Source organism: Eucalyptus grandis, chromosome 9 (genome assembly GCF_016545825.1).
Source record: "Eucalyptus grandis isolate ANBG69807.140 chromosome 9, ASM1654582v1, whole genome shotgun sequence".
Taxonomy (NCBI): domain Eukaryota; kingdom Viridiplantae; phylum Streptophyta; class Magnoliopsida; order Myrtales; family Myrtaceae; genus Eucalyptus; species Eucalyptus grandis.
Window position 1 is genome coordinate 9,778,771 of NC_052620.1, and position 13,203 is coordinate 9,791,973.

At 36.3% G+C, this 13,203-nt stretch overlaps 1 protein-coding gene across 1 annotated transcript; it reads left to right on the forward strand.

Moving 5' to 3' along the window:
• Positions 1-11,747: 11,747 nt before the first annotated feature.
• Positions 11,748-12,860, forward strand: LOC120288037 (B3 domain-containing protein REM19-like). Its single transcript, XM_039301299.1, has 3 exons — positions 11,748-11,924; positions 12,073-12,236; positions 12,452-12,860. The coding sequence occupies exons 1-3, from the start codon at positions 11,774-11,776 to the stop codon at positions 12,701-12,703; spliced, it is 567 nt and encodes a 188-aa protein (XP_039157233.1). The 5' UTR covers positions 11,748-11,773; the 3' UTR covers positions 12,704-12,860.
• Positions 12,861-13,203: the final 343 nt, after the last annotated feature.

Consider the following 13,203-nt stretch of genomic DNA (forward strand, 5'->3'; position numbering starts at 1 on the left):
AAACGTAAACCTAGCTTGAATAATCTTAAAATTTGGGGATGTCCTATAGAGGTGAAGTATTGAGTAAGTTGGATTCTAAAACTACTCGATATTACTTCGTATCTTACTTAGATCATTCAAAGGAGTATCGGTTTTATAACTCTAATGGAGATACAAAAATTGTAGAATCTCAGACAACAAATTTTTTGGAATTTAATGTAGCCAAAAATGGTAGTTACTCATAAACTATTGAAGATGATAATATAGTAGAGATTATTGGATTATATCTCTTTTTTGTACCAATGATTATGGAGCCTCCTATGTCACAAATTTAGCCTATTGTGATATAGGATCTTGTTGTTGAGGTAGTTCTTGATGAAGTTCTTCAAGCCCCTCAAGTTCAGAATGAGGTTGCAATAGCTTCACTTAGGAGATCGACTAAAGAAAAACATTCAATTATACCACTAAACTATTTAGTCTACCTAGGAGAACATGACTATGATTTCAGTTGCGCTGTTAATCCAATAAATATATAAATGTTGTTTCTTGTCCTCAATCCGATTTATGGTTAAATGTGATGAAAGACAAGATACAATCCATAAAACATAATGGTGTTTGGGAGCTTATTGAATTGCTTGAAGGTTCCCATCGGCTGCAAATGGGTATACAAGACTAAAAAGATTTCATAGAAAAGATTGAGAAATTTAAATCTAGACTAGTAACTAAGGGTTTCACTTAAAGAGAAAATATTTTCTCTAGTCTCTTCTAAATATTCTTTTATAATGATTTTGGCATTAATAGTTAATTTTGATGTGAAGTTACACTAGATAGAAGTTAATATTGCTTTCTCAAATGGAGACCCTAACGAGGATGTCTATATAGTGTAACCCGAAGGTTTTGTTGCAAACGATTCAGGTTAACTTGTATATAAATTGAAAAAGTTTATTTATGGCCTAAAACAAGTGTCTAGACAATTGCACTTAAAGTTTCATAGTATTGTCACTTCATTCAGATTTATTGAGAATAAAGTAGATCGGTGCATATATTGCAAGATCGGTGAGAGGAAATATATTTTTCTCACACTTTATGTGGATAATATTTTATTTGCAAGTAGTGACGTTGAATTACTGCATGAGACAAAACAAATGTCATCAAAATTTTTTTGACATGAAAGATCTTGGTGAAGCATTTTTTGTTCTTGGCATTGAGATCCATAGATATCGTTCTCACCATTTATTGAGTTTGTCTTAGATGTCATATGTTGATTGTATTTTACAAAGATTCAATATGCAACATTTTAAGTCGAATTGCTCTTATTATTTTACAAAGATTTGATATATTTTTCTCACACTTTTTGTTCTCAAATGAAGGATGTACCTTATGCTAGTGTGCTCGGAAGTATTATATATGCTCAAGTTTGCACTAAATCAGACATTACTTTTGCAACGGAATTTCTAGGCAAATATCAGTCAAATTCAGGACACGATTACTGAGTTGCTGCCAAGGAGATTTTAAGGTGCTTAAAGAGGACAAGAGATTATATGCTGATTTATAGACATGTTCCAAACTTACAGCTAGTAGGGTATTCAGATGTAAACTTTGCTAACTATTAGGATAATATATAGTTGATAACAAGTTATATATTTATGTTGGTAGGAGGTGCAGTATAATGAAAGAGTGAAAAATATAAATCTATATCATCTTTTACCATATAAGCGGATTTTGTAATATGCTTTTCAGCTGCTACTTCAGTTACTTGGTTTCGGAACCTCATTATAAAGTTAACTTGTCTTTGATTATGTGATTAGGCGCATACAATTGTATTGTGACAATAACTTTGCAGTGTTATTTATTAACAACAACAGAGGTCTTAATAGGTATAAGCACATGGCGGTCACGTTTTTACCATAAAGGAGTCAGTACATAATGGTGATATTATAGTAGATCATGTTCTTATAGATGATATGGTTGGAGATCTGCTAACTAAATGCTTGCACCCTTGTGTGTTTGAGCAACATGTTATTAGTATGGGCTTAAGGGCATCATGTGATGCTGTTATTTAGTGGGACCTTTTTTCTTTTTTTTTCTCTAATAAGGTTTACATCTGTGTTGGTTACATTCAATAACATTTTGATATGTATCAATTTTTGCATTCAATAATATATATATGAATATATTGTTATTATGTTAAATACACATTAGTAAAAGTCTCAAGGTATTGTATAAGCCTTAAGTGAAGGCTAATGGCATCCATTTATTAGTCTTGAGTATATATCTTGTTATATATAAAGAAAAGTTAACCATAAGGACAAGATATATGTAGGTTTATTGGAACCATAAAAACATTCTCTAATGGCACAGGTTTTTGCAACGCTTAAAGTAATAGAATGATGATTGACAAATGAGATGACACATAAGATATTACTTTCTATGAGAGATATTATCCATTTACCATACATCATATTGAATCTATATTAATAAAATTAAAACACTTGTGACCATAAAATGCTCTATGTGTATATATGCAATTACCGCCATAATTCGATATTTGAGACTTTATGGGATATGATTGACTATTAAAAATTATTTCTAGACTAAGGTGCTCATATATAGCACACTTTCAATTAATATAGCCCAAGTGGGAGAATGTAAGATTTTTCCTAGTATAGACTACATTAGTTGATATTATAATTCTATTTTACAGAGTTGGTCTAAAATGAGATAGAAGGTTTCGTAATTAGTCTAATAGGGGATTGGTTAGTATGAGCCAAGTTGAGTCGTCCTGTAATGAGATGGCTTGACTAGAAACTTTATAAATAGTGCTCAAGTTTTTCTTTTAACCCTAACTCTTACAATTATCCTTACAAAATGAGCGTTTACTTAGCACTAAAAGGTAAATGGGCCATCTCATTGAGCCAATAATACGAGGGGCAATAGAGAATAAGTATTTGCGCTTGAATCGTCATTTTTTTGCTTCTGCACTAAGAATAATGAATTCCAAAATAGGTGTGTTAACATTTCTATTCCAAAATAGGTGTGTTAACATTTCTACTCAATTATATATGTTCTTGTTCTAGCAATGGAGATTGTTGGATTGCGTTTTTCGCAACTGATATCTCTCTCTCTCTCTCTCTCTCTCTCTCTCTCTCTCTCTCTCTCTCTCTCTCTCTCTCTCTCTCTCTCTATTTGAAGTGTTTTCTTAATATTTTAATGTTCCAATCCAATAAGTGCAAATGATACTATTGGCGTGATGGAGCGTTAATGTGATGGTCCATTTCAACATTTTCATTTGTAATTTGGAAAGTGTATTAAAAGTCTTAAAACTTATTATAAAAATGCAATTGAGTTCTAAAAATTTTAAAAATACAATCAAGTTCTAAAACTTATCACGAAAGTATAATTGAGTTCTAAAATTTTCAAAAAGTGCAAATCCATAAATATTGATATGTGTATTCCATAGAATTTTTTTTTTTTTTTTTTTTTTTTAGCTAACTCAAATCCTAAAATTTGTTAAGTTGGTGTAATCAATATCTTCTATTAACTCCATTTAACTTGACAAATGAAAAATGCTAACAAATTTTTGGACTTGATTGTACCAACTTGACAAATTTTATTACTTAATCAAACTTTTTGACAATTTTATGATTCGATTACATTTTAGTGACAGGTTTTATGATTTGATTGCACTATTGAAAATTTTAAAACTTAATTACATATTGTGACAAGTTTTAGGACTTTCAGTACACTAATTCCTTGCAATTTTATAAAAGGACTAACTTGAGCCAAAGAACATATAATTTGGGAACTGCATTAGCAAAAATATATATGAAGAACCAACTAAAAAAATTGAAAAGGTAAATTGTTTAGTGGTGTCTTTATTCCTAAAATATGGAATTTTATGTTTTTTTTTTTAAGGTTTGAGTTTGAAATTGCTGTTGAATGCTAATTTGGAATCCCACATGGCATTTCAAAATTTTAAAATATCAAAAGAATATGTGTATTAAAGGGACCAAATGTGACATCCCAAAATTCATAACGACCTCTAGCTACATTAAATTCTATGAATAGGTGATGGAAGTACCATCAAGTTATGGCCATTTAATCCATAATTTGTAATAAGATTTATGGCCAAGCTTTTAATGGATAATTATTTGATAGGAAAGAAAATCCTATCATTGGCCATGTGTTTTATAAATTGGAATTTATGGATTTATGATTTCAAGTTTTATGGCCATATGAAATTGTAATTTAGTATTTATATAAGTTGGGATTCAAGGTAAATTATTAAAAGTAAAGATGGACTTATTTAATAAAATTTTGGGCCATTTAAGCTTGGACTTTAGGCCCAAGTGTGTTGGCCTAAAGTGGGCCAAGAGGCCCGGCCCATAGAGCCATGAAGTGGTCGACCAAGCTGGCCCAAGATAGGCCCAAGAAGAAGGCCCATCAACCGTGCATGTAATCGGACAAGTGGCATGAAGGAGGTGAAGCATGGTGGACACTTGTCTTCCTCCACAATTACACTTGTCCCCCATGCAAAATAAGAATATATGCAAGTATATAAGCAACCAAAAAGAGAGAGAAAGGGAGAGAGAGAGAGTGGCATTCAGCCAAGCCAAGTGAGAGAGAGTGAGTTGCGAGAGAGAAGAGGAAGCCGAGAGGGAGGAGCTCGCCCGTCGCCGCCCGCACGCCATTCGTCCGTCGCCGGTGTGCCGCCGTTCGTGTGATCTAGAGGCAAGTTGGGGTCCTTTGCTGCTCTTGCATGTGTGCCTTGCATGTATGATTTGTTTGGGGTAGGTTTCGGATCATAGGGAAGGCAAACATCGGAGCTAGAATGTGACTGTTCTTGACTTTGCATGCTGATTTCGTGAGATCCGCCTGAACCAGAATCTTGTGAGGGCTTGCATGCATGTTTCAAGTTGAATTTTGACTTCGATATATTCACTAAAGTTGTAGCTAACATCTTAAAATACAACATACTAAAATTTTGTGGAAAATTATGGAGATTTTAGGGGTCAAACTCTCATCTTACGGAGATGTCAGATCTGGAATGTTTTCGCATGAACCGCCTGAGTCAGAACTTGTGAGAGCTTGCATGCATGTTTTGAGTTCGATTTTGACTTCGATCTCTTCACAAAAGTTGTAGCTAACATATTAAACTAAAACATACTAAAATTTGGTGGAAAATTATGGAGATTTAAGGGGTTAAACTCTCATTTTACGGAGACCTCAGATCTGGAACGATTTCACTGACATCTTGATGGATTTGTGGTTGCATGTTGATTTGTGCTAAGAATATCTCTTCGATTTCTTCATGAAAGTTTTAAGGGACATCTTAAAATACAACATACTCAAATTTTAAGTGAAATGAACAAGTATAACCTAGTAAATCGACTAGATCTTGAAGACGGTAATTCTGGAAAGGTATTACAGGACACCCGAGACTTCATGGACCTAAATGACGACTATACTATGGTTATTTGACTTAGATATATTCATGAAACTTGTATAGGACATCTTGATGTAGAACATATCCAAATTTCAGATGAAACGAAGAAGAATAGGTAGGTAAAAACTCAGTATTTCGGAGAAGCATGCACTTGACGTTTCGGTGTTGGATCCAGAAGCTTCGTGAGACCGTAGAAATTAATCTAAAAAGAATCTGACTTGTAGTTCTTCATGAAAAATGTACTTTAATGTCTTGGTTATGACTCGGTAAAATTTCGTAATTTTTGGAGGTCGTATCGATATTTTAATCGAATTTCTTCAGAAACTGTGCATTCTGATTTCATCCGAAAATTATATGCTGTTTTATGTGAATTATGGATTTGTGTGGAATTCTATTTGGCCATGTATTTTGCATGAAATCATTATCCTATTGTCTTGTTTATCACTTGCCTTAATTTTATGATTTTTGAGAATCATATAGATATTTAAATTAAATATCTTTGAAAGTGGCATAAGCTGGAATTTAAATAAATGTAAAAAGGGCATGATAAATGGATTATTTTAATTGGCATAAATTCCATAAATTTTATTTTATTGTACCATGTTGCATGTAAGATGAGGTCTTAATGTATGCATGACAATGAATTGAGATGCATGTATGAATTCAATGCTGAATATGATTTTTGGTTGCCATTACAACATATGCCATGCTAAATTAAAACCGAAATTGGTGAACATGAGTAATGTTAAATGAGGAAATTGATGTGGCGGATGATAATGCCCCGGGAGTGTCGGGATGCCCGGTGGTATACGGTACGTAATTCCAGGGGAGACCTGGTGGTATGTCGATACATAATTCCGGAAGCCCTGTCGAAGGTCTTTGCCCGAGGGGAATGCCTCGCGATGCTAGGATTGGGGTGCGGGATGCCCGGCCGGGAGTGTAAATGCCGGAAGCCACATCGGAGGTTTTTGCTCGAGGGGAATGCCTCGTGATGCCGGTTGGGATGCGAGATACCGGAATGTGGGGGCCGGATGCCCGGTGGCTGGAATGGCTGAATACTGGAAGCCTCGGAGGTCTTTGCCCGAGGGGATGATGAAATTGATGATCCGAGGAATGGGTGATGCGGTGATCAAATTGAAAGTTAAAAGTGGAAATTAACTCATGGCATGATGATATGCATGATGATGATGATAATATGTGATGTGAAATGATGATGATCACCCATGGCATGATGATATGAATGATGATGATGATAATATGTGATGTGAAATGATGATGATCACCCATGGCATGATGATATGCATGATGATGATGATAATATGTGATGTGACATGATGATGATCACCCATGGCATGATGATAATGATGATGATGATGATATATGATATGGCATGATGATATGCATGATGATGATGATGATGATGATGATGATGATGATATATGACATGGCATGATGACATGCATATATGTGTATGGTATGATGATGTCATGATGATGATGACATGTGTGATATGATGATGCCATGATGATGATGACATGTGTGTGATATAATAATGTCATGATGATGATGATATGAGTATGACATGATGATACACATGTATGTGTTATGATTGTGGTGATGATGCATGATAGTATACGCCCGGCTTCAAGGTAAATGCCCGCAATGCATGTATGACTTGTATGATGCATTGAGTGGTTATTGGATTCCTTTACCTGCTGAGTGGTTGTACTCACCCATTTTGGGGACTAACATTTCAGATTAGTAGATGGATTGAGCGGTTGGATATGACCGCGAGGAGAAGGATAGCAAAGGAGGGAACTTTTGGACGCCGACACTGATCGATGGACTTTAAGTATTCGATTGTTGGAGAAGATGTCGGTCATCTTTTGAAGTATAGCTGAGTATAGAAACATTGGCATTTCGATGTACCGACTAAAGATGTCCATCTGCTTTATGTAAATAAACGTGTTCGGCTTTAATTTATATAAGATGTTTAGTAGGTATGCATCGTTTTCTAAATATAGGGAAGGGAGCTTGTTGGATGTGCTTCCGTATATGAATTGCGCAAGGGACCTATAAAAAAAAAATGTGTAAACCCCCATGGTTGTATGGACCCGCTGCAATTGAAATGGTATCAGAGTGACATGTTAATAAGGAAAGTGAAAGGTAAGCGAACTGTGGCGACCCTAACGGATCGGGGGCCGTCGAGGGGTGCCACACCAAAAAAATAAAATAAGAAACAAAATGAAAAAGCAATAAAGGTCTTGTTGACACCACTTATAAGAGGTCCCACCTTGCCGGTTTTGTCCCCCAACTGCCAATGATACAATGCTAGGATTGCATGACCTTGACCGTTGGCTAGGATAAAGTGACCTCGACAAGATCTAGCTTGGGTTCTCACTACCCCAGCAAGTCGTGGCCTAGGGTCACACAACTCTTTGTCTTGCTCAGGCCATGTTGTTATTTCCCCCTTATCTCTCTATTCCCCTCCATATAGTGGAGAAAACGGCAATCACGTTGCGATCGCAACATGTGAGTGAGCACTAGGCAGACCTTATTGGAGCTGCCTGCCTCACCACCTCTCTCTCTCTCTCTCTCTCTCTCTCTCTCTCTCTCTCTCTCTCTCTCTCTCTCTCTCTCTCTCTCTCTCTCTCTCTCTCTCTCTCTCTCTCTCTCTCTCTCTGCAAATAATTCAATTGGGTAACTAGTGATTGTATGTGTTAGCAATTTCATTTGCATTTTTAATCTAATTAATATATATATATATATATATATATATATATATATATATATATAGATAGATAGATAGATAGAGACCATCTTTTACGTATATATTTTTATTTATATATCAAAATTGAACAAATTAAAAAGTATATGCTCAGTGGTGTCTCTATCCCTAAAATATGGAATTTGATAGAGGATCAAGGTTAAATATCTTCAATTGGAATAATCAGTTTGTATTCTATATAGTCAAGTAGAGGTTATGAATGAAATGATGTTTTCAGACTATAATCAGTATAGAAAAAGTCTTTGTAGCTAGTATTTAATGTAGATTGTATTTGTTTTGATACCCCAAAGTAACTCAAGACCTAACAGGAGGCGTGGCATTAAGTTGTGGATTAGATAGTCAGGTGTTGTGATTGTAGATCAATGACTAGGTCATGCAAGATCAACGTCACATGACTTATAATGCCACTAATGAAGAGTAATGACTAAAGTAGTTATCGACATATGATAATAGGCTGTCAACCACCAAAAGGAGGAAGTCGAATGGAGAGAAATCCCTAAGATTTTAACTACTGTTGAATAAAAAATTGCATTTAAAGATCCTGAGCGCAAAGCCTAGAATCCCGAGAGCAGATGGGTCTGTGATTTTAAAGATAACTGCATGTATATAAAACACATTATAACACGCATTTAAGTAATGTGGAATTATACTCCAACCATATCAAGTTGCAATCATAGATCTATGCATGAAGGACGAGGGTGTGATTATATTGCCTACCATGCTCTAATGATGTACCTTGATTTCTGGTTTTTCTTGTTTGTTTTGGAGCTTTACAGCTTGCCTTGTTATGGTGAATTTTAGGATTTCATATGGATGTTTCCATGTATCCTTTTGGTATTAAATAGAAATTTCTTTGACATTAAAAAAGGAAAGAAAGTAATTCTAGAGTTTCTAGTTACTCTTATCTCTTTAGCTGTACAATGCTTTTCTTCTCTTTAAGCATGCTTAAATTATTGGAATAGAGTATGGAGTATAGGTTCTCTGGGAATACAACGCTCCTACCGTGTTAAGATCGTGCGTTGAATTATACATAAAAATTTCAATTAATCTCTCAACGGACGACTAGGATGAATCTTCAATGTGAATTTCTTTCTTCTTTATTTTTAGTAGAACTCTTGAGATCAACATGCACTATCCTTTTATCAATGGCAAGTCTCCACAATCTCAGGGAGGATCTTCGCTCCTGCCACGAGTCCGAAGGAACGTTTGGGGATGGATTCGAATTTAGCATTGTGAGCACGAGATGGAAGCAACATCAGCATCCCTCTGGGGCATCGAAAATTTTCTCAAGGCCCACTTGCTCGAGCAAAACTAAACCTAGGAATGGCTTCCACCCGTCTCCCATTTGCAGACTATTCTTCCTCTCACCGAGAGCCCAATGCAAAGGAAAAGATATCACCCGGATGATTGAGTTCAGTTCACATTCACAATTCGAATGAATGAGCAAGACTCTCTAGCACAAATTAGAGGTGATTGGTCAACAAGGTGAGTAATTTTTACGAGGAAACTAGAAACTACCTTCTTAAAACCACTTCCAATTTTTGGAATCCAAATTTTTAGAACCTGAAATTTATTGTGTTGTCTTGAAACCAATCCTAAAACCTATTCTGTTTTGCCAGCTATTTTTCTTTTATACCTTTTGTTGGTTCCATTTTTTACAGAGAAATAATATGAGCAACAAAAAAATTTCTAAGTACAAGATGAACGGGGCAAGCGAGCGAAGGTGAATCTAAACGAGCGAGGGTTATGAGGCTCGAATGAGTGATGGTAAGCGACCGAGGTTGAGGGTGAGTTGCAAGCGAAAGAGAGAGAGAGAAGTGAAGTTTCCGAGTGAGGTTGGAGGGAAATGGAGAAAAAGAGAAATAGAAAAAAGAAAAAAAAGATGCCAAGAGAAACTAGGCTTCATAGGCTTTATGTAACTGATTTCAAATTCAATCCGGTATCCAGATGCTTCTTTACTCAAAATCGGGAATTGGACCGCTCGGAACCGATTGTTTTTCAAGCAATCTGATATAGGTCTCGAGTAGTTGCATAGCCCTGTACGAACTGTTTTAATGCGGCATACAAGCTGCTTTATTGCAGCGGTTTGGTTGCTCTGACCCATTAAAACGCTAATAATAGAGGCGAGGACAGGACTCTTGAAGCTGGTGAGGCAAAGGCCAATACAGGACCTTGAAAGGAGGTTCTTTCAAGACGATGACTTCGCGTCGTCCGAAGGGTTTTGAACAGCCCAAGTCTCCTCATTTTTCAAGATCATACTCTCCCCCGATACCCTTCTGAGCGGAAAGCTTGTGAGCATGCCCTCTCTCTCTCTCCCCTACTGATTCTTGATTTTCATTTTTATTGTTCTTTGCCCGCTAGCTGCTCGATTTATTTCTTGAATGGGACCTTTCTGGCTAATTGTGTGACTGAGTTGACAGTTGTATGTGACCAAGCGAGCAAAATATATTCATGCAAGGTGTTTTTCTTTGGGTCGAAATGCAAGGTGTTTCACTTGCAGGAATATTGTTCTGTTCTTCAGTGTCTAGTCTCTGAACTAGTCCTTGGATCGAAACCCGCATGACTTTGACCCATTAGAATGTGTTCCTGGATTTGTTTTCACTTTCCTAATTATCTTGAATCTTGCTCAGGAAATGACATTAATTTACCAGAACCAATGTTCAACTGAGAAGAATTTTCTTGTGAAGGAGAATAGAATTCATGCTATTGCTTGCTTATATGCAAATCATATACTGAAGCATCTTCTATGTGGTTGTGAATTTGAGCAAAAATGTAGGACTGGAATATGGAGGTATCTTGGTATTTCTTTCTAATTCCTTTTCCCCCTAGAATAATACTGGTATGCAAGCCTTTTGAGCAATTTATTCCCCGGATGCAGGCAATCCAAGTTTCTCTAATTGGATAATGTAGGTACTTCTTATCACAATCTAATTCCCTGGAGTTACGCTGAGAATTGCTGAACACGGTAATTGTATTTGCATGTCTGATACGAAAAGTTGCTAATGGAGTTGTAGATATTTTTGCGGGGAGCCCGAAAAGAAGTTTTAAAACTTACTGGTTCACTACCTGAATCCCAAAATTTCTGGTGAGAATGTTGACTAATTTGTGGTTACCTATACTATGGACTCACTTGATCACAATTCCTTATCGTTGAAGTATGTGCATGTGCTTTCACTATGTTATGGAGTCTCCATGCTTTGGACAAGAACCTTAAGATCTTAAATTCGAGTGAAAAAAAAATGATTTAACTATATATTGAATCTGCTTTTCTTTCTTTTTCTCAATAGGAGATACCAAAGAGGTTTCTGCAGAGACATGGTAGTGACCTCGCTGGCTCAGTGTTTCTCAAGGTTCCAAGAAGTACAATACTTTGGCCAGTGGAGATGGAGTGGAGTGATGGCATGGCTCGCCTTGGCCAAGGCTGGCAGAAGTTCACAGACTATTACTCCATTGGTCTTGGCCAATTACTAGTTTTCAGATATGAACCAAGCTCCATCTTTCATGTTGTGATCTTTGACACGGCGCTTCCAGAGATTGAATATCCTACGGATCCTGTGATCATGGACAAATCAGAACCGGAATGTGAATTTATTCTGCTCAAGAAGGAAGAAACTGATAATATCTCAGCCAAAATCTCAGAGGATTGTCGGCCTAGCCCAAAATTTAGGAAAAAATCAAAGTCAGCATTGGCTTCTCGAAAGGTGAACTCTGGTATGGGTAGTGAAAACGATGATTATTCCTATGAACACCAATTTCCCAATAACATTTGAGTCAGTTCATTGACTCATATCCTTTCTGATGTATCATCTAATTTTGGATTTTAAGATGAAATATTTTTCTTTTTATTAATTATGTACAGGCATGATCAGAAATTCTGCAAGCAGAGCAAGCCCTGCTACACCGGTTGCTCGTACATGTAATGTGCCATGTCCTGCTGCTCTTGAAATGGCACGAGATTTCAAATCGAAGCATCCCATGTTCATACTCGTGGTGTACCCTAGTTATATTAAAGGTTCCACTCCGGTGAGATTCTTGGTGACCTAGTTTCATCATTGACATCTCCATAACTCTGAGATGGCATAGTTTCCTTAGTTCACGAAAACCTTGGAGTGTAGATGTTTTGGATTATTATTTTCCCCATCCTCCTACTTAGAATGTTTATGCCTTGACATGATCATGGAAACAGATTACTTTGAGAAGGCTAATATCAAATATTGGTTTATAAAACATTTACGCAGAGTGTATCATCCAAATTTATGCGGACACATATCAAGAGAAGCGTGCAGGTCGTGACACTTAAGTACAACAAGGATTCATGGCCAGTGAAGTTAATCAAGCCTCCGGGGGACCATGGAAAGTTATCTCAAGGTTGGTTTGCGTTTGCAAGAGCAACTTCTCTGTGTGAAGGGGACGTTTGTGTGTTCGAACTAACTAAGCTGAGTCCCACTGTGCTTGAAGTGTCAATCTTCAGGAATTCTGATTACACTTAGGAGTGGTTTACTGCCACCATTACGCTTGGCATCATTTTAGAGAATGATATCCGTAGTGTTATCAGCTAGACATACAACGTTACCAAGTTTTTCTTTCTTGTTTTTAGTGTCTTTTTTATGACAGATGGATCTGTAAATTGAAATGTCCTGAGAACTGAGCTTTAGCGATGGTGAATGAAAGTGGTTGTAAAATTTTCTAGTTACTCTTATCTTCTTTAGTTGTTTCTTGTTTTTCTCTAAGTTTGATCATACCTAAAATACAAAAATACAATATAGTGCTTTAGGGATACAACCCTCATATCATATAAAACCTTGTATTGAAAATTACAAACTTTTCTCAAACTTTTATATTTTGATTGCAAACTTTTCTCCATTCATCACTTTAGCCCTTGATATGACTAACGGACGTATGACATCAATTAGTTAAGCATAATCTATACTAATCCTTTTCTCATTTTCTAGTAACTGAATTTGAAGGCCTTCATCAGAGCATACCGAAG

Excerpts from the sequence above, each read along its gene's own strand:
- LOC120288037 (XM_039301299.1), top strand. The coding sequence starts at position 11,774 with ATGGACAAATCAGAACCGGAATGTGAATTTATTCTGCTCAAGAAGGAA. Across the intron at positions 11,925-12,072 it reads TTCTCGAAAGGTGAACTCTG|GCATGATCAGAAATTCTGCA; the intron begins GTATGGGTAGTG and ends AATTATGTACAG. Across the intron at positions 12,237-12,451 it reads ATATTAAAGGTTCCACTCCG|AGTGTATCATCCAAATTTAT; the intron begins GTGAGATTCTTG and ends ACATTTACGCAG.